This window comes from Callithrix jacchus, chromosome 2 (assembly GCF_049354715.1).
Source record: "Callithrix jacchus isolate 240 chromosome 2, calJac240_pri, whole genome shotgun sequence".
In the NCBI taxonomy this organism is placed as follows: Eukaryota; Metazoa; Chordata; class Mammalia; order Primates; family Cebidae; genus Callithrix; species Callithrix jacchus.
The window spans coordinates 13942283-13964479 of record NC_133503.1 but is presented as its reverse complement, the minus strand read 5'-3'; the positions used below and the strand labels follow the sequence as shown (position 1 = coordinate 13964479).

At 46.2% G+C, this 22197-nt stretch overlaps 1 protein-coding gene across 8 annotated transcripts in view; it reads left to right on the top strand.

Moving 5' to 3' along the window:
- Positions 1 to 22197, top strand: part of LOC100406412 (zinc finger and SCAN domain-containing protein 25) — an 85546-nt gene that overhangs the window by 5251 nt on the left and 58098 nt on the right. For 7 of the 8 annotated variants that reach the window (XM_002744021.6, XM_078356709.1, XM_017966494.4 and 4 more), the window contains 3 exons: positions 347 to 438; positions 2024 to 2147; positions 7146 to 10342. In XM_002744021.6, coding sequence (XP_002744067.3) covers positions 347 to 438; positions 2024 to 2147; positions 7146 to 7978 — 1049 coding nt within the window. In that variant the 3' untranslated portion in view covers positions 7979 to 10342. Of the gene's footprint in view, positions 1 to 346; positions 439 to 2023; positions 2148 to 7145; positions 10343 to 22197 lie in introns of those variants that run through there. The other variant, XM_054248268.2, reaches the window with a different exon arrangement.

Here is a 22197-nt window from a genome sequence, read left to right as displayed (position 1 = left end):
CATATCCCCCAAAGTAATACGTGGCTTTGGTTTTTTTTAACTGAATCTCAAAGAGGCTTATTCCCAGAGTGTGACTAGGGAGCATGGGTCATCCTGAAGGGACAGGGCTGGGACAGTCTTGCCAGCTAACAGGGCAGGGGACACCCAGGCCCCAGCTGAGTACAGGACAGGAGACACCCAGGCCCCTGTGTGTGGGAAAGCGTGGCACCAAAGTGAAAAGTGATTCTGTCTAGAGTCTCCTGGTTCCTGAGATTGTGTGCATCGGGTAGGGGACGCCTTTGAATGAGCTGACAGCGTGACACCGCTGATCCTTCTCATCTTTCCTATGCTTTTTGTCCCTGCTCAGCGCTGCCTGTTCTGCAGGCAGGTCCTGGCCTCCCCACAATGAATCCCAGGGACCAAGAGATGGCAGCCGGCTTCTTTACTGCTGGACCGCAGGTGAGCTCTGACTCTTCCTTTCCAGAAATCGTGATGTTGCTTTGATTGAGGTTCACCTTCCCCAAGGTTTCTCTACACAGCAATGTGCCCTCCCCGCCCCCAAGTTGAGTCATTCTCCCTTCCTAGTCCGTGGACCTGATGGTGTGGTGTCCCTCACTGAGCCACCATCCCCAGTTGCTAATTTGCCTTGAACCTTATGTCTGGACCCTGAGCCACAAATGGACTCTTACAACTGTTACAGATAGAAACCCCCTAGGACTACCTGGGCCATGCTGGTTGGCCCTGAGATAACTGTTTATGGTGCCATTTATGGTTACTTCTGCTGCTGCTTTTTCTGTTTTGGAAACTCCCCTGTCCCCTAACCTCAGCAGGAATGTGGCTGACTCAAGGTTGGGGCTTCCAGGAGCATTGAGCAGGGTGATCTCTTTGGCCACACAGGCCACACTGGGAGCTGGACCTCGTTAACATTACGTACCTGCCACAAATGGGATAACTGAAGCATAGATGGGATGCTGTCTCTTCCACAGGGTGCTGAGCACTGTCAGGGAGGTGGGGGCTTTCCAGTGGGGCACTTTCCTCAAGGAGACGAGTCTAAAAGAGTTCCTTGAAGGAGAAAAGGTGTAGTTTGGCAGAAAAAAGGAGGAGATCAAGTCTGGTGCTGCTCAAGCCGTGTTTGGGCAAGGCTGGATGCAGGCATCATCTCCCATTTCAGTTCTCCAGGGACGTGCTTTGGAGGGGATGAGGAATGACATCAGTGCCTTTCAATTTGGTTGGACCCTCCCTTGTACTGTAATAGTTTTTCATAGTGTAGTGAGTGGGAAATTATGGATGCATTTACTTTATAAGCAGCCTTGTTCTTCTTTTTTTTTTTTTAGATGGGGTTTCACCATGTTGGTCAGGCTGGTCTTGAACTCCCGACCTCAGGTGATCTGCCTGCCTTAAGACAAGGCTTGCCCGAATGTGAACTTTGTTCTTGATGAGAAGGTAGATAGCGGCTGGCAGGCTCTGCCAAGCATGAGGTGTGAGTGGAGGTTACTGCAGAGTGGAAATGGGGTGCCTTGGTTGTGGGGCAAGCTAAACCCCAGCTGTAGAGGCTCAAAACTGCAGTGGCTCAAACAAGTGAATTGTTCCCATTAGACTATTGGGAGGAAGCTGGTTCTGCCCTCAGGGCATCTTCAGGCTCTGCTCTTCCTCCTTTCATTGCCTGTGTTCACTCCTGCTTTTAGGCTCTTTGCCTTTAAGATTAGTTTTTTATTTTTTGAGACAGGGTCTTGCTCTGTCACTTATGCTAGAGTGCAGTGGCGCAATCCTGGCTCACTGCAGCCTTGAACTCCCAGGCTGGAGTGATCTTCCTACCTAAGCCTTCTCAGTAGCTGGGGCCATAGGTGTGTGCCACCAGTCCTGGCTAACTTTTATATTTTTTGTAGAGACGGGGTTTTGTCCTGCTGCCCAGGCTGGTCTTGAACTTCTGGCCTCAAGCAATCCTCCCTGCCTTAGCCTCCCAAAATGCTGGGATTATAGATATGAGCCACTGCCTTCGGCCTGGGATTCTTTCTTTATTCATAGCAATGTCCTGTTGTTGCAGGGGTTGGGGCCATTTAAAGATATGGCCCTGGCCTTCCCTGAGGAGGAGTGGAGGCATGTGACCCCAGCCCAGATAGACTGCTTTGGGGAGTACGTGGAACCACAGGACTGCAGGGTCTCTCCAGGTAAGACTGTCTCCACCCACAGGTGAGGAGCTGGGGAGTTCTGAAAGCTCAGGTCAGGGTGCTGCCGTAGCTGTGGCGTACCTGGCAAAGGAAGGGGGAGTTCATGACAGGCTGGTAAATGGGTCCAGCATGGGCCACGGGCACGAGGAGCTGCATTACTATGTCAAGAGAGGAGCTGAACGATGGAGCAGGAAAACATGAGGCCGTTACTCTGGCTATGTGGAGACAGGTAGGTCACAAGGATCCCCAAACACCTACACTGTGTACATGAATAAAGACACTAAGGGCTTGAAAGCAAGATACCAACAGCAAAAGATGGGGCATCTGAGCATGTTCAGATATTTATTGAGTGCTTCCTGCGTGTGGGCCCTGTGTTAGTGGCTTTCTCTTGGGGCAGGAAGTAGGCAGGACTAATGTGCGCAAAAGCGTCGGCGCTCACAGTGTGCGCGTAGGAGGGCGTGAGGGGGCTTCATGACGGGAGAGGCTGGAGTGGCCCAAGTCACAGAGGAAGCAGAGCTGTGCTGGGCCTCAGGTGGTGGCTGGCTTTGACCTGGGCTCAGAGCCTGTGGGGATGCGGCAGTCGTGTGTGACATCAGCTCATGGGAGGAGGATCAGCGAGAGAGAGCCCATAGGGGCTGCCAGTGGAACGCACTGCAGGGCTTTGTGGGTACCAGGGTGAAGGGCAGTGTGAAGAATCTGTGTGGGTGGAATGAGGACACTGGCGGGGAGAGGAAACACTGTGGCTGGAATCGCCCTCTCCTTGTTCTCTGATTTTCTTCTTTTTTGTCTCATAACTTCTTTGTGAGTTGTGCACTGACCACCCATCTGTACTGACCCCACCTGGCCTTTCCTTATCCTGAAATGCTTTGAAGATGAGCGAGAGTGCTCATCCCTGTGCTTCCTTCAGGACGTAAGACAATCCTTTCTGGCTCTCTACCACTCGCTGACCCTGACTTTGAGCATCTCCCTTGACCTTTTGGTTTCCATTTGGTTTCCTCCCTCTCCATTTGGTTTCCTCTGCTGTGCAATGTGACTGTTCATAGAACCTGTCCTCATGGTGCTGTGAGGATGAAGGGAGGTGATAAATCTAAATGTGTGCTGACCACGGTAGTGTTAGATCATTTAGTTAGTGGTATAAATATTTCTAAGGGATTCTTGTATGAACCATCAGCCTTCACTCATTTATTCACCACAGAGGTGCACTTGGCACCCGCTGTGTGGCCATTGCTGTTCTGGTCACTATGAAGAGTTAAAAATAAATGCGCTTACCTGTGGGGTCTTAGAGTTCAGGGGAAGAGGTCAAGTGGATGTAACAGTGGGATAGGGCAGGGGGCACTGGGCTCCTGGGATACCTGGGTCCAGGTCACAGTTGACACAGCATGACAGTGATGTGAGTGGCAGAAAGAAGCCAGCATATTTTACATGGAGATGTGTGATTGCTGTAATGGCAGAGGATGACAGAACAAAGCAGAGGCTCAAGTGATGAGCCCCAGACAAAGGTAGCAATGTCCTGGTGCCAGAGTCCCCCTCAGGGTTGTTCCCCTGCTAGTAATGCTGCTGTATGGGGTGAAGATTCCTCCCTGCCCCCCATTCCAGAGGGTTTTTATGCCCTCCTGACCATTTCTGACCGTTCTGGAGACTCTGGTTCTGTCCTTGTCCCCTCACCAGCTCAGTGTCTCAGAACCCACAGCAACTCAAGCCCATACCTGAACATGTCTGCCAAAGCCAGGTGACATGAAGGCCTGTTTCCCGAGTGTACTATACACTCGCTGTCCAGCTTTTAGGCCTTCTGGGATTCGCACTCGGGTTGTCCTAGTGCTTGTACTGACAGCTGCGTGGGGTCTGGGCCTGAAAAGGCTGGATGCACAGGGCAGGGTTGGGCTAGGTGGTTGCTCAGATCACTTCCAGTTTTTTGTCTGTTCTCATTAGCGAACGATGAAGTGCAGACCTTGTCATCTGGGTTGTAATTGCAGTAATGGTCACAAGAACTGGAGTAGGAACTCAGAAGATGATTTGGAATCACGGAGTCAAAAAGTAGCAGGTGCAGAAACCTGAATGCAGGACTCTACAGGCAGATTCCCAGGATGGCGAGGGTCCTGGAGTGAAAGATCAGTGCTCAGAGGAGTAAGGAGGAGGTAGGAGTGAGCAGAGTGAGGCTGGCCATGAGGACTCTGGCTCCTTGTTTTAAAATTTTTTCTGCACAGAGTAACATGATGGAAGTTTTACTTGAGGAAAATTGGATTGACAGCAGGATACGGCCAGTCTGGACTGTAGCCCTTGTTTTAAATTTTTTTTCTACACAGAGTAACGTGATGGAAATTTTACTTGAGGAAAATTGGATTGATGGTAGGCTATAGCCAGCCTGGAGGGTTGAAATCATGTAGGCACCAGGGTGAGAGCAGGAACCAGGCCAATGGCCATGAAGAAGGGGGTTTACTGAAACATGCTTCCAAGGAATGGCCACAGATTGGCCAGAGGAGAGGAAAGAGAAGAGTCAGAAAGGAGTCTCTGTCTAGGATCCTGGCCAAGAGACTGGAAAAGTTACGTTGCTACTGTCAGAAAGGGAGGGAAGCATTTTCCTAAGGGGGAGGGAGAATGGAAAATTCCATTTGTTGACTTTGAGATCTAAGTGGGCAGTCCCTGGAAGTAGCTGTAAGTCAGGTACATGGTCTGGGGGTTAAAATAATATCACCAGCCATTGCATTCCTCCATGTGTGCAGCAAACTTCATGAGTGTACAAATGATTTTGAAGGTAAAGAATGTAAGGCTCAGAGAGGTTAATTGATTTTCCTGTGATCACACAGCAATTGAGCAGCCAGTACAGCAATTGGGCAGCCAGTGTAGCACTCAGAACCAGGTTTCTCACTGCTAGGTCCCTTCTCTTCCACTATTGCGTCTTTCTCCCAGTGTCTGTATTTACGCTTAGATATCTCATTGTATTTATTTTTCCCCCAGTTTTATATTTTGAACTCTTACTATACAAATTTTCAAACATACACAATAGCTAAGACTAGTACAGGGAACACACTTATGCCTTTATCTAGATTCACCAATTGTTAACATTTGCCATATTTATCTGTATAATGTGTGTTTTTTTGAAATGATCTGGAAGTTGGAAGCATCTCAATCATAAATACTTCAGCGTATGCCTAACGATGACATTCCCAACATAGTCCGGTAGCGTAATTCCATATAAGAAAATAAACACAAATTCCATATATGTAACATCTAGTGCATAGTCAGATTTTCCTAGGATCTAGTTGTGGTTTGTGCATTGTATTTAGTTTTCCTTTTACTATTCATAACACCTCAAAACTGAAAACTACCCAAATGAACATCAGTCAAATTAATCCCTACTTATTAATTTGCAAAATATATATTGTAACCTATATGTATTGTAATATATATATTGCAACCTATATATATATTGCAGTATATATTACAACCTATATATATATAGTAACCTACTTATTGTACTATATAACATACATATACACATATATACACATACATATACAGTGGGATACTATACACCAATGAAAAAGAATAAGCTGCAGCTTTAGATCATGACATAGGGGAATGTCACAAACATATTGAGTAGAAGAGGCCAGAAACAATGTGTGAGACAGTTACATGAAATTCAAGAACAGGTTAAAAAAAAAAAAAAAAAGTCTGGACAGTGTGTTCTCTTTAGGAGGCCGGGTATAGTAATGGAGGAGATGAAAAAGTGGGCTTCTAGGGGCTGGTTGTGTTTTGTTTGTTGAACTGAATGCTGTTTACATGGTTGGGTTCATTTAGAAAATTCTTTGCACAGGGTGTGGTGACTCACACCTGTAATCCCAGCACTCAGGGAGGCAGAGGCAGGAGGGTCACTTGAGCCCAATAATTCGAGACCAGCCTGGGCAACATAGTGAGACCCCCATCTTCACAAAAAGGAAAAAAAGGGTAACTTGAAATTTTTTAGCCAGCGCTGTATCCAAAAGAATAAAAATAAAATTCTTTGGTTGTACAAAACATAAATGGTTTGTAAACTTTTACTTTCTTGAAAAGTTTACAGAACAACAAAAAAAATCCAAGCTGATATGTATTTCATATTTTATCAAACAAGGAGGCATATAATGTCAGTTTTTTTGTCTTCTAATCACCTTGCCTAAAAGGACTCTTTTCCCCTTTAAGTGCCACTTATTTCTCCCTTTCTTTTTTTTCTTTTGGCCTCTTTGTTCCCCAGTACCTTTTCTTTTATTTTTTTCTCCTCCCCTTCCTCTTACTCTTGTATAAGCACCTGTACCATTAATCTAGAGTGATAAGAAGGATTGGAGTGAGGATGAAGGGTGAGGCTGAGCATTTCAGCAGCAGCATGGTCTCAGTCCTGATAAATGTGCTACCTAGGGGCATTCTCCTGCAGGAATCTCGGTGAAGCCTGCTTCATTCATTCAGCCAGTGGTTAGCAAGCATCTTCCCAGAGTCAGTCCCCTGCCAGCCTCCTAGGAGACCCAGTTGAATAAACCTGATTAGGCAGATGGAGCATGTGGGCAGGACAGAGGGCTGAGCAGGCACCTGGAAGGTCTAGAGAGATTCATGCTGACCCTTGCTACAGCAGGCGTGGAATCGTTCAGAGAAGGCACAGGACATCTGGATGATTGGGGACAGCATTTAAGGTGGCATGTAAATAGGTACCGAATAATCAAGTAGGTGCACAGTGCTGAAGAGGCCCAGAGTAAGAAAATAATCATGGTGAGTGTCTTTAAGGAAATTTATTGAGCTACATTTTGAAGGAAGTAAGAGTCTAGATTAGCAGCAAGATAAGTGGGTGGCACTGGAGTTTGACAGACTCTTCTGTAAAAAGACATGGAGATGGAAAGAAGTCAGGACAGCTTGAGTTGAGGTTGTTGGTCGAAGGAAACAGAAAAGGAACTGTCAACAGGACCCCTGTGAAGCAGAGTTCTAACATGTAAATGGCTACCACAGAATCAATCCTTATCTCCTCCTATCCTGTAGGCATTGGGAGCAAGGAAAAGGAGACAAAACCCCCCCAGGAAGACCTGAAAGGGGCGCTGGTGGCACTGACATCAGAGAGGTTTGGGGAAGGTGCTCTCCAAGGCCCTGGGCTCGTAAGGGCCTGTGAACAGGAGCCCGGTATCTCTGGGGACAGTGCGCCCGGGCTTCTTCCTCCCCAGCACGCTGCCATCCCCCTGCCGGACGAAGTCAAAACGCACAGCTCCTTCTGGAAGCCCTTCCAGTGCCCCGAGTGTGGAAAAGGATTCAGTCGGAGCTCCAATCTCGTCAGGCACCAGCGAACCCATGAAGAGGAGAAGTCCTATGGCTGTGTGGAGTGTGGGAAGGGCTTTACCCTGAGAGAGTATCTGATGAAGCACCAGAGAACCCACCTGGGAAAGAGGCCCTATGTGTGCAGCGAGTGCTGGAAAACCTTCAGCCAGAGACACCACCTGGAGGTGCACCAGCGCAGCCACACCGGGGAGAAGCCCTACAAGTGCGGGGACTGCTGGAAGAGCTTCAGCCGCAGGCAGCACCTGCAGGTGCACCGGAGGACGCACACTGGCGAGAAGCCCTATACCTGCGAGTGCGGCAAGAGCTTCAGCAGGAACGCCAACCTGGCTGTGCACCGGCGCGCCCACACGGGTGAGAAGCCATATGGGTGCCAAGTGTGCGGGAAGCGGTTCAGCAAAGGGGAGCGGCTGGTCCGACACCAGAGAATCCACACAGGAGAGAAGCCCTACCACTGTCCTGCCTGTGGGCGAAGCTTCAACCAGAGGTCCATCCTCAACCGGCACCAGAAGACCCAGCACCGCCAGGAGCCGCTGGTGCAGTGAGCACAGCAGGTGGCAGGCAGCGCTGTCATTCATCCTTCTCACTGTAGGGCCTTGCAGGGCGCACAGTGACAGCTGCCAGAAAGCACTGGTCTCATTGCCTTCCCACCCATTTGCACACGCAGGAAAGAAAAGGCCTGGCTCTCTTTTCCAGAGAGCACAGCTGCTCCTGTCTCTTACCCAAGTGGTGCTAAACAATTTTTCTTCCTGTGTTTGAAGGAAGCAGTCTCCTGCGGTTCAGTTCAGGCTGAGCTTTTCTCCTTCACTGGACTGTTCATGTCCCCTCACTGAACAAGGCTGGGAGTAAAGGCAAAAACTCGACATGTGTTGGCAGCTGGGATCTCATCTTCCTGAGGGCTCTGTCATGCCTGCAGGGTCATTAGCTCACACTCTTCCCCCACCCGCCTCTTTTCCATTGAACAAACATTTATTGGACATCCTCTGCACTGCTGGCCGTGGGAATGCAGTGGTGAATGAAAACGAGACCTTATTCTCCTGGGGTTTGTGCTGTGCATTGGGGACACATGCAGCAGCTCATGACCCAAGATGTTCCCAGGGTGTCTGTGCTGCGTGCCCACGAGAGTGTCTTCCCATGCCCACTCCTGCCCTCCTGCTCCTTGCTGGATCTTCCCGACCCAGCTGGGATCTGCTGTCAGGCAGCTGTGTGGATTTTACATTACTTAGAGCCTCCTCTGTGTTGGGCTAATATTCTATCCTCATCTGTAAAACTTCCCCATTCATTATTCCTTGCACTATAACAACACACCAACTGTTAGGAAGTTACTATTTTGTTATTGATCACTGAGTAAACATCAGAGTATTTTAAAAAACAGTTCTCTAGAAATAACTGGTATCATTAAAATGAGTCTGAAAGATGAACTGGTATTGACGCTTATATTTGATGGCACTTTATAGTACATAACATTATTTTCTCCTCATTCTCCTTCGACCCATTTCCCAAGTATTTATTGAGGCCCTGTAACATGCCAGGAACTCTTCCGGGTGCTTGAGACCCATCCATGAATAAAACGGAGAGAAGCCCTTGACCTCATAGAGCTTACATCTCGTGGATGTACTTGATCTTCAGAACCTGTGGATATTCCGGCAAATCCTCTGGGCCTGTTTTCACAGCTTTGTCGGCATCTTGCCCTGAAATGCATTCACCACCTACCTCTTGTTACTAAATGGTCTCTGCCCTCTAGACCCTTGTCATCCAAGGCACTCGGGGTCCTGGACGCCCACTGGGGATGATGAACTGGTAGCGACCTCTTTTGCATGAGTGCCAAGTCAGGAGAAATGAAGATGTTTGTAGGCATTAAAAAAATACAGATTTCTTTAAAAATGAGATGATGCAATATTTGTAAACTGTTGAAGATTCCTTATTGTGCCATCACTAAAGTGTTTCATTTCTGTTAAAGTTCTGGAAGCTGCATAACTAGTGTGGACTGACTGCTGTGTCACTGTTGTGCTGTGCCTTTGAACACCGGCTGAGTTTGTCTTTTGTTGACAGTGTACTATAATTGTGAAATGTGGTCTTTTGATGCTGCTTACTACCAGATTCTTTTACTGAGATCTTTTTTTTCATTTTCCATTGTAAATAAGGTAAATGATGATGACTAACACAAAGCTCTATTAGTCCACTTTGAAATGTGGTTTTATCACCTGTTCTTGGCAGGTAGCATGGTATTTAATTTTGACTTAGCAAATGACCCTCCTTGGTCTTTCTGGCCCATTATGTGCTTACGAGGCTGCACTGACCGGGTCATAGATGTATCTGAGATATGTACACAGGGCTGCTGCTGCTCTTCTGTGATACTGAGATCCATGTGCAAAATCAGCTTTTTCCCCCCTCAATTATCAGAGCAGCTAGGTAGGGCTGTCAGCCAGGCAGACTCAGCTCGAGGCTTTGCCTTGAGCATGGCCTTCCCCAAAGGTTGGAATTCCAAAGGCAGGTGGGGATTGGGGAAGCCTCTGGGGGCTGGTTGTCACTCATCATTCTGTCTACCTGAATTGTGGATGCTCTTTTATCGCACACTGAGCTGGCAGGCTTCTGGGTTTCAGTGAGTTGGAATTTCTCAACAGAAGCTTCAGTAGGAGCTGGGCCTTGCTGACTTCCCATCTGGCCTCTTCCCTGTCTCCTGTGGAGCCAAGAGTTTAGGATAGTGTCTCAGAAAAGCTTTTTAATAGAGGGTTCTTCCCATGGGATTGTGGTAGTCTGATTTTTCATATCTATTGAAATGTTAAGAAATATTTTGTTCTCTGTATTTTTCTATTCTTCAGAAATTTTTTTATAATCATTTCAAACCTACATAAATGAATCCTTATGAATTTATCATTTGACTTTATTATAAACTCAAAATCAATCAATCTTGTTTCATCTCTGCCCACTCCTTCCTCCCCCACTGAAGTTTTGAAGTATATCCCAAGTGTTGTTTATAACCATTTCAGTGTGTATCTCTAAAAGGTAAGGGTGGCTGGGTGTGGTGGCCCACACCTGTGATCCCAGCACTTTGGGAGGCTGAGGTGGCATTGCTTGAGTCCAGGAGTTCAAAACCAGTCTGAACCACAGAGTGAGACCTTATCTACAAACAAAAGTTAACTGGGCATGGTGGTGCATGCCTGTGGTCCCAGCTATTCAGGAGGCTGAGGCAGGGCATCACTTGAGCCCAAGAGGTTGAGGTTACAGTGAGCTGTGATTGTGCCACTGCGCTCCAGCCTGGGAGACAGAGCAAGACTCTGTCTCAAAACAGTTCCTTAATGTCAAAATATCCGGTGAATTTTAAGAACCCACCTAATTTTTCAATACATTATAATTTGTTGCTTTGCCTTCTAAGTCTTATAATCTATAGTACTTTTTTTTTTGAAATTTATTTAAAAAGTGGATCATTTATCCTGGAGAGTTTTTCACATTCTGCATTTTCTGTTTTTTGTTTTGCTTTTTTGAGATGGAGTCTCACTCTGTTGCCAGGCTAGAGTGCAGTGGCATGATCTCGGCTCACTGCAGCCTCTGCCTCCCGGGTTCAAGTGATTCTGCCTTAGCCCCCGGAGTAGCTGAGATTACAGCCATGTGCCACCACATCCAGCTAATCATCCTGCATTTTCTATTTGCATACCCATGGCATGATTTAACATATTTCCTTGCCCTCTATATTAATTAAAAATGTACAGGTTTAGAGGTGTAATCACATTCATATTTCACATTTTGGCAAAGAACATGTTATAGATTGTGACATGCGTTGTTTCTCTTCATATGATCTTAGAAGCCCAGATCTGCTTATTTCATTAGTTCTGTAAATGCTTCATCATTTAGTAGTTGGAATACTTCTGTAAAAGATTTCCCTTCATTAACTTAGATTACCCTTATGGTTCATACAGGGAAGGCAAGATAAATGTTTGATCCTCCTCCTTATTTGCCTGTTTTCAGAATAATGGGCTACTTTTTTGCTTCCTATGAAAACAATCAAGTCTGCAGAAATGAATGCATTCACAGATTTTTTGCTTTTATTGGTTTTTTTGAGACAGAGTCTCACTCTGTTACCCAGGCTGGAATGCAGTGGTGCAGTTATAGCTCACTGCAGCCTCAAACCCCCAGGCTACAGTGCTCCCCCTGCGTTGGAATTACAGGTGTGAGCCACTGTGCCTAGCCTGCACATGGATTTAAACATACTTGATCAGTCCACTGCAGTTATAATTTGATGCTCAAATTATTTCATTTCTGACCAGTGGGGGCCTCTGCACCTTGGCTCCTGAATCCTTTTGACACAAACCTTAACTTCATTGATAGCTTCTTTGCTTTCTGGCATGACAAGATGTTCCAGGTGAATGTTCCACAATTCCTGCCCCTTTTGAGAGTGAAAGTGGGTGCTGTTTATTATCCTGGGACAGTAGTGTAAACCAGGACTCTCCAGGTCAAAGGGGCACTTGGTCAACTCATAGATGGGCCTCCTTTTGTATGACAAGGCATCTGCGGTTGCTTCGCATTGTGATGATGCTGTATGCCTTCAGTGTCTGGCTGCATGTGCCATGCTGCTGGGTTATGAGGGAGGCTGTTGTCCTTTGCAAGAGAAACTTTTATTCCTGGGATGGTGGTAGAGCCAGGTAACTCCCTAAGGTCTGTCCTGGGGAGATTTGTTTTTTGCTTTCCCTGGGTTGTCAGCATTTTCACAAGCACTGGGGAGATATTTCATCATGAAAGTTTGGTTCTTGTCATAATGTGCCATGGGTGGTGTTTGCAGGCTAATTACGCTTAAATACTTTCAATACATGTTTTATCCCAGCTGAGGAGCAAGGAGAACCTTTGTTTCTTAAAAAATAAACTGGTTTCGGCCAGGTGCAGTGGCTCACACCTGTAATCCCAGCACTTTTGGGAGGCCGAAGCAGGCGGATCACCTGAGGTCAGGAGTTTGAGACCAGCCTGGACAATGTGGTGTAACCCCGTCTCTACTAAAAATACAAAAATTAGCCAGGTGTGGTGGCGGGCACCTGAGGCAAGAGAATCACTTGAACCTGGGAGGCAGAGGTTGCATTGAGCAGAGATCATGCCACTGAACTCTAGTCTGGGTGACAGCAAGATTCTGTCTCAATAATAATAATGAGCTGGTTTCAAGTCCCTCCCTCTCCACTTTACATCACAGAATGACTTAACCCACTTCTGAGACAAGGAAAATGACAGGCAGCAACACGTTTCTCCAGCATGTTCTTGCTCTTAAACTTTGCCAGTGTTTCTCAACCCCTGCACTGTTAGCATTTTGTCCCAGATAATTCTCTGTTGGCAGCTGTCCTGGTTGTTTTATGCATTGTAGGATGTTTAGTAGCAATCCTGGCCTCAGTCTACCAGATGCCAGTAGCACTCACTGGCTGTACAACCATATTTCTGGAGGAGCAGTTTGGCTTTCAGGAAGAGCAAATAGTCACCTTGGGGAGGCAGAGTTGACCTTAGCTGAGAATCACTGCTCTTAGCATTCAGGATAATACCTTACGTCAATTAGGTATTTTAGCTATTGAGAGGAGGACTGGAACTCCAACGACTGGACCTGTTACCTGTGGAGTTTAAAGTTTCCACCTAGTTCCTAGAAAACAAAGGAGTTTTACTAGAGATCACATGAGGGTAAAGGTAGTATTGGCAGGCAGAGCCAAGAGCTATTGAAGTAGACTCCCAGGGTAGGAGAGTCTACTCCTCTCTCCTACCCTGGGAGTAGGAGAGAGCCTGCAATTCTGTTAATAAGCAGGAGGAGAATAGCCTGCAATTCTGTTAATAAGCAACCGCTGGCACTGCTGCTTTGGGTTCCTGTCAGGCAGGCCTCTGCCCTGGTGCCTCTGCATCACGAGTCTCTGCTTGGGTGTAGACTAACCTTTCCTTAGCAAGGGCCACTTACATGCAGGGCAGCCAATCACAGGCTCTTTGTTAGTGATCTCTAGCTGTTGAGCCACCAATCACAGTTATACTGAATTCATTTACCAGAAGTTCTCCAAGCCAAAGAAATTCACTTGGGTTTCTCACAGTTTTGAATTTCTGTCTTACCTCTTTTCTGTATGATCTCAGTGAAGGATATACTTCCAGAGAGCAATCTTGTCCAGTGCGTGCCCAGGATCAATATGTTTCGATTAAAAAAAAAAAAAAAAAACTCAACAAAAATTGGCTATGAAGCAGGGAGGGCAGGCAATATCCTTCTTTGTCACAGAATTTAAACTGCTGGGAGAAGGAGGATGGATATGCTTCAGTAGTGTATGTGTTGTGCCCTGAGAAGCAAAGGGACTTGGGAGGAGCGATTTGGCTTTCAGGAAGAGCAAATGGTTTTACTGCCACATGCACTAGCCAATAGCTCTGCCTTGTCATCTGAGTGGCGGGAGACTGGAAATGGTAGCAAACCCAAAAGCTTGCTTCATGTTTTTCCTTCCTGTCAGAAAGTGCAGTCTCTTGAGAAGGTGGTGAAGAGCTTTTAGATAGAGACTGAGAGGAGAGAGGTGGTAGAAGTCTTTATTTGCCTCCTGTATTAGTCTCTTCTCACACTGCTATAAAGAACTGCCCGAGACTGGGTAATTAATAAAGGAAAGAGGTTTAATTGACTCAGTTCCTCAGGTGTAGGGAGGCCTCAGGAAGCTTACAATCTTGGTGGAAGGGGACACAAACATGTATTTCTTCACATGGTAGCAGGAAGGAGAAGTACTGAGCAAAGCGGGAAAAGCCCCACACAAAACTATTAGTTCTTATGAGAACTCACTACCATGAAAACATCGTGGGGTAACCACCCCCATAATTCAATTACCCACAGTTGGATCCGTCCTATAACTTGTGGGGATTATGGAAACCACAATTCAAGATGAGATTTGGGTGGGGAAACAGCCAAACCATATCACCTCCTGTCCTTGTCTCCCACCTCCAGGAGCTGTTTGAGTATTATGTTATTTCTGCGACTGCAGAAATTTGGAGGAAAACCCAGTCTAAATCATCTAGGAAATTCACTGACTCCTGAAAACAGTCTCAGCCTGTTATATGAAAAGGGAAAATATGATAAGAAGTTTATCATTGATAGCCAGTTTTCTCACCATTTTTCCAGTCCTCATTTCTAAGTGTTTCTGCTGTCTAAACTTCTGGTGGAAAGAATGGAAAATAAGTAATGGAAAAAAATCATCTGTTAAAATTATGTGATATTAGCCCATATATATACCAATGAACTAGAATAAAAGTTTCAGAAATGAACTGAGCTCTCTCAGATCTAATATGTGATAAAGATGGTATCTTAAATCACTAGGGCGGAGATCGGTTTTTAAAAGAACGCTGTTGGGATAAGTGATGATCTGTATGCAGCACAGTTAAGATCGCCTACCAAGGAGAATGATGAGGAATGTCATATTAAAGAGCTCAGGAAGCCCCATATCAATCAGGAAGCTGTTTGCTTCTTAGCAATCACAAGAGACAGGACTCATCATTTTCTTCAACTTATTTTTTGTCTCTCTTTTTTTCTTCTTCTTACTTTTTTAATAGAGATGGGGGTCTCACTCTGTTGTCTAGGCTGGTCTCGAACTCCTGGCCTGAAATGATCCTCCTGCCTTGGCCTCCGAAAGTGCTGGGATTACAGGTGTGAACCATGGAGCCTAGCCATTTTTGTTCTCTCTCCCTCTTTCTTTTCTTTTCTCTCTCTTTCTTTTTTTTTTTTTGAAACAGTCTTGTTCTGTCACCGAGGTTGGAGTGCAGTGGCGCCATCTTGGCTCACTACAACCTCTGCCTCCTGGGTTCCGATGATTCTCGTGCCTCAGCCTCCTAAGTAGCTGGGACTACAGGCATGTGCCACCAAGCCTGACTAATTTTTGTATTTTTATTAGAGATGGGGTTTTGCCATGTTAGCCAGGCTGGTCTCGAACTCCTGGCCTCAAACCATCCATCCAACTTAGCCCCCCAAAGTGCTGGGATTACAGGCGTGAGCCACTGCGCCTGGCAAAATTCAGGGTATCTTATAAGATGTTTTTTGGGTCCAAACTCATATAAATTATGCTTGTGCCTTTTGTTCCTTACAACTAAGGTGCGTATAAGATTTTACAGTTGTTGTTTTGTGTTTTTTTTTTTTTTTAAGATTTAAAGTTTATAGTTTCTGTATTCACAATAGCTTTTAGAGCCTTGTGGCCAGATGAGGTTGTCTAGGGAGAAGGCCTAGAGTAAGATGAGAAGAGGAACTTGAGGGATACCGGCACTTAAGGGCTGGCAAGAGAAAGAATCTGCCAGGGAGACTGGGAAAGACCAGTGAGAAAGGAAGGAGCAAATCTCGAGTGTGGTGCCCTAGAAGGCAGGGGTGGATGGTGGTTTCTAAAGAAGGCCACATTCAACGGTGAAATGCTGCCAAGAGGTCAAACAAGATAATGACAAAAAATGAGTTGGCTTTATCAACGTTGGTGATATTGGTGAGAGCTGTTTCAGTGGCATAGTGGTGGGAAGCCAGATTCCAGGAGGTCATGGATTTCTCCCTTGAGTTCTAACTCATATTCTACTCTTTCCTCTACATGCTTTCTTCACTATCCAAGAACCAGATAATCTTTTAAAAATATGAATAAGATGATTTTACATATTGTTTGGAACTTTCCAAAGGTTTCTCCTCTCAGAATAACAAAGTCCTTCCATACCTGACAGTTCTTCCAGGTCACGCCAGGCACAATCCCACTTCTGGGTTTAGCTCCTGTTGTTCTCCTTGTCTAGAACATACTTTCTCAAGCCCTTTATACAACTTTCTCCTTCTCTTCATGTGAGTTCCTATTTTGAGAGACCTTCTCTAACTATCTGTCATTTTTTTTTTATTATACTTTAAGTTCTGGGGTAGATAGGCAGAACATGTAGGTTTGCTACATAGTTATATACATGCCATGGTGGTTTGCTGCATCCATCACCCCATCATCCACATTAGGTATTTCTCCTAATGCTACTCTGCCCCCGACCCCGTGACATGCCCTGGTGTGTGATGTTCCCCTCCCTGTATCCATGTTCTCATTGTTCAACTCCCACTTATGAGTGAGAACATGTGGTGTTTGGTTTTCTGTTCTGTGTTAGTTTGCTGAGAATAATGGTTTCCAGCTTCCATGTCGCTGCAAAGGACATGAACTCATCCTTTTTTATGGCCACATAGTATTCCACGGTGTATATTTTCTTTATCCAGTCTATCATTGATGGGCATTTGGATTGGTTCCAAGTCTTTGCTATTGTAAACAGTGCTGCAATAAATATGTGTGCATGTGTCTTTATAATAGAATGATTTATAATTCTCTGGGTATATGCCCAGTAATGGGATTGCTGGGTCAAATGGAATTTCTATTTCTAGGTCCTTGAGGAATCACCACACTGTCTTCCACAATAGTTGAACTAATTTACACTCCCACCAATAGTGTAAAAGTGTTCCTATTTCTCCACAACCTCTCCAGCATCTGTTGTTTCTTGAGTTTTTAACAATCGCCATTCTAACTGGCATGAGGTGGTGTCTCATTGTGGTTTTGATTTGCATTTCTCTAATGACCAGTGATGATGAGCTTTTTTCATAAGTTTGTTGGCTACATAAATGTCTCCCTTTGAGAAGCGTCTGTTCATATCCTTTGCCCACTTTTTGATGGGATTGTTTTTTTCGGGTATATTTGTTTAAGTTCTTTGTAGATTCTGGATATTAGCCCTTTGTTAGATGGATAGAGTGCAAACATTTTCTCCTGTTCTGTAGGTTGCTTGTTCATTCTGATGATAGTTTCTTTAGCTGTGCAGAAGTGCTTTGGTTTAATTAGATCACATTTGTCTATTTTGGCTTTTGTTGCCATTGCTTTTGGTGTTTTAGTCATGAAGTCTTTGCCCCTTGGTTTTCTTCTAGGGTTTTTATGGTTTTAGGTCTTACCTTATGGTTTTAGGTGGTACGTAGGATGCTTGCCATTGGAACAGAGCTGCCATGATGGGAGGAAGCCCCCGCCACATTGACAGGCTGCACAGAGGTATTCCAGCAACAGTCCTCACTGTAGTTCACAGCACCGACCATCAGTCAGGTGAGGAGGAACCCTCCAGTCCAGCTTCAGCCTCTGTTTGACTGCAACCACATGAGACACTGCAGGGAAACTGCCAATCTCAGCCTAGTCACCCCCAGAAATGTGAATGAGAGTAAATGCTTGCTATTGTTTTTAGCCACTAAGTATGAGTGGTTTAATTACATAGCAATAGATAATTGGAACACAGTCCTTCTACAGTAGCACTCCCCATCAATCTCTATTTTCTTACCCAGATTTATTTTTCTTTGTAGCCCTTACCATTATCTGACATATTATCATATTATAAATTTGTTTTTGTTTCCTGTTCTACCACATGCCCTGGAACTTCAGCTGTGTGAAAATAGAAACTTTGCTTTTTTTTGCTGATATGTCCTCCCCTACCTAGAACGGTGCTCACTGCATAGTAATAGTCACTCAAGCTAAGACTGTTCTGTTAATGGATGTACCTGTGGTCTGTGGTGTGAGGAAGGCATCCAAGTTGAATGGAGATAGTATGGGCATGAAAGTATTATGGAGCTTGGAAAGGACCACATAGGAGATATTATTATTCTCATTCTTCTTTTTCTTTTTTTTTTGAGACGGAGTGTTGCTCTGTCACTCAGGCCGGAGTGCAGTGGCACGATCTTGGCTCACTGCAACCTCTGCCTCCCAGATTCAAGTGATTCTTCTGCCTCAGCCTCCTGAGTAGCTGGGATTACAGGTGTGTGCCACCATGCTTGGCTAATTTTTGTACTTTTAGTCCAGACAGGGTTTCACCACGTCAGTCAGGCTGGTCTCGAACTCCTGACTTTGTGATCCACCCACCTTGGCCTCTCAAAGTATTGCGATTACAGGCATGAGCCACTGCGCCTGGCCTATTAGTCTCATTATTCTTTAGGATTCTTCTACTTCCCTGTTAGCAGTCCTTAATAATGATTGTTTAATGTTGGTAATGAAGTTTTTTTTTTTTTCAAAAAAGCAATTTATTTTTGAAGTAGAAATAAAAATTCTCGTGTTTATAGGATCTACTCTTCCAAGTCCGTAAGAGTGACTAAGCTTCTGAATCTTTTATGGTTGCATTGTGTGCAGATGCGAAAGGGAATGTTCCTCTCCCCATACCTCTGAGCAAGCAGCCTGCAGGCCAAGACTAGAGCCCATCTAGAAAGGCATTTGCCATAAGAGAAGGATCATCTTAATGTATTCCGTTGACTTTAGAAGACTGTGTTCGAGCTTTCCCCTGACTTTTTAAACGTCTCAAAGCTAGAATTCACTAAAATAAAAAAAAATAAAAAAAAAGACTGAACCAGAAAATCTCCTTACAAACCAGCAAAGAGCAAGGTTAACTGAAGGCCTTTCCTATTTACCCATTGCTGCCCCTCTTTTTTTTTTTTCCTTGTTCAATTCATTTTTTTCCCATGGGGCCAAATAATTATATTCTTCACCATTACAGCAAATGCATATTGAACATTTCCTCATGTTGATGTCAACTCTTCTTCATATCACTTTTACAGGCTTGCGGTAAGATTCTGTTGAGATTTTTGTGGTTTTGTGGGCAGAGACCCAGGAAAGGCTGAATCTTTTCAATCATCTCAACCCTGATGGCCCAAGGAACAACAGCAGATGGGGCTCTCTGTCCCATTGTACTAGTCTCTGAGCTGCACCCAGTAACCTGCATCCTAGAGCTCACGAGGGAAGGGAGTTACGAGATTGTGTAGGCCTGCCTTGCTCTCCACTCTCAGCCCTACATCTGAGTTGAAGACCTGTGGGTTCAGGCACACTGTGCAGGAGGGAGAATGGTGACTGGATACAAAATGGAGACTCCAAGAGGATGCATGAGCAGAAGACTAATCAGGGCCATGCAGGAAGGAAAAGGAAGGGAGCTGCATTCCAGATCTGACCCCATGAGGCACACTGCTCTTCATAAAATAGGGGCCAGTGAGATCCTGGAGCTCTGACCAAGCACACACTTAATCCTTTTTCTTTTTTATGGATGGGATCAGGGAGACAAGGGAATGGGTTAAGGCAAAATCTCTGGGAGAAGGTCATCAGAGTTCTTTGTCCAGTGTTTTCTGTCATCATCCTTGTCATCATTGTCACCAGGCGCTGTGATCGATTCTTCTGAGGATGGGGTTATTCAGATAAACAGGAGCTTTTAGACGACTTACAGAAGAACAAGTCCTGTCTTGGGTAGCATTTGAGGTGCACATGACTGATGCCAAGCAGAGCATGAAAAGGGCTGTCACAGAATTTGCATTCTGGGGAGCTCTGGAGGGGAAAGAAGACCCTCTCCTGGCCTGTGACACTGGAGGCTTCAAGAAGAACATGATATTTGATCTGAGCCTTGAAGAACAAGTGGAATTTTATAGATAGAAGTGGGTAAGTTGGGCTGCCTGAACAGCATGAGGGCAACTAAAAGCATGGTGCGTTTGGTAGAGTGGTGAATTTCAGACTGACTGGAGCAGAGTCAGTGGCTAGAAATGGGAAGGACTCGGACTAGAGGGCAGTTGTTGTGACCCTCTGAGTAATTCTGTTTCCTCCTCCACACCCTTTGCAGCCTGAGTATTACCATAATTTATAGGAAACTGCATATAACTCCTCCCATCATGAATGCATTTTTATGAGGCTTTTCTTCATCTGTTTCCTTTCCCAAGTCAATGAGTGGAGAAGCACATTCCTAATGATTTTGATAGCTGATTCCCCACATATTCTTCACACACAGATAAGCAATGCTAGGTCTGGTCTCCCTTCTTTCCTCTCCATGTGCATATCAGACCTTTTTTTTTTTTTTTTTTTTTTGGAAAAAGAGAACACAGTGGGACGGGTTGGGGTCTGCTGAGGAGCTCAGCAGGGTCAGACATGAGACTGTCACTGCAGACACTCAAGGTGCAAGTGCCTAGAGCCACAGAAGCCCACCCAGCAGGAGACAAGGCAAGGAGCGGGACGGCTTTGAGGAGGGTGATCAAGCCTGGCCCCACAGCTAGGTTCGCTTCAGAATGCAGGAATGGTGGTGGGGAAGGGGCTGTAGTAGAGAGGATGTCTATAGGGAGCTTAGAATTTGGGCTGCATGAGGGTTGAGGATTGGAGGAACTGGGGCCTGTGCGGCAGCTCTCAGAGGAGTCCTCTTCACACAGGCCATTGATCGGCATAGGTCACGGACTCCTAGGAGTTCATCATTTTCGCATGCAATGTGTGACCTTTCCAACCTTCTCCAGAAGACCTGCAGGTGAATTTGCATCTGCTGATATGGTTCTGTGTCTTTGGGTTGGAGTTTATTCCTTCTTGGTATTCTGGGAGTATCCTGTGCAGGGGCCACGAAGTGCCAGGCTTGCAAATTGCCTGTTAGAGCAGTGAGGGGGGTTTCCCCAGCCATGGGGACAAGCTGGGACAACTGGGCTATGCTTCTCCTGTCCTGTCTATTGATCCTGTCCCTTGGGTTCACACAGGCCCTGAGAGGGAACTCTGCTGTGTCACAGCCTGTAGAACAAAGCCTTCGGGCTGAACAGTTTCCCTAGAGCCTCCTGCATGTCCTTATTCCTCAGGCAGTAGATGAAGGGATTCAGCATGGGGGTCACTACCATGTACATCACTGAGGCTAGTGAGTCCTTGTCTGTGGAGTGGGAGGATGAGGGCCTCAGGTAGACCCCTGAGATGGTGCCATAGAAGAGGATGACCATGGTCAGGTGGGAGCCACAGGTGGAAAAGGCCTTCCACGTACCCCTGGCAGAGGGGACTCTGAGCACTGCAGCTGCAATGCATGTGTAGGAACCGAGAATGCCAAGGAAGGGCAGGAGGATGATCAGGCCCCCCACCAGCACAATCATGAGCTGGTTGAGTCGGGTGTCAGAACAGGAGAGCTGGAGCAGGGGAACGAGGTCACAGAAGAAGTAGGGGATAACATTGCTGGCACAGAAGTCCAGCCGGGCCAAGAGAAGGGTGTGCAGAAGGGCATGGAGGCTGGCAGTGGTCCATAAGCAGCCCAACATTAGGGTGCAGCTGCACAGGCTCATCTTGGAGGAGTAGTGCAGCGGGTGGCAGATGGCCAAGTAGCGGTCATAGGCCATCGCTGTCAGAAGGAAGTTGTCCATGTTGGCCAGCAGGATGCAGATGTAGATTTGGCCCAGGCAGGTACCATAGGAGATGGCCTGAGTCTGTGTCTGGATGTTCACAAGCATCTTGGGGACCGTGGCAGAGATGAAGCAGAAATCCACCAGGGAGAGCTGGCTGAGGAAGAAGTACATAGGGGTGTGGAGACAGGAGGCTGAGCCAATGGCCAGGATGATGAGCAGGTTTCCTGCAATGCCAACCATGTACATGGCCAGGAAGAGCCCGAAGATCAGCTCCTGCTGCTCTGGCCGGTTGGAGAGCCCCAGGAGGAGGAACTCCGAGGCACTGGTGTGGTTTCTGTGCCCCATGGATGACAGGTCCTGTGGGGAGAGCTGAACCAGTCACAGACCAGTGAGAGATGAATTCCCAGGCCTCCCTTCTTTCCACCTGCAGTCCCTCAGCTCTCATCTGGCACATCTCTGTGCTTATTTGGTACAAACCCCAAAGCAGGCTATCAGTCTATCAAAGGAAAAGCCTCAACCAGAAAGCCCTACGGCCTCAACATACCCAGGCATCAGGGCTCAGTTAGTTCACTGCTAAACTTCTGCTGACTCTGAGCCCACCAAGCCCCCATCTGCTGTCCCTCCATGGAGAATCCTGGTGGCACATGGTCATGTATTTAGTGGTGGCAGCAA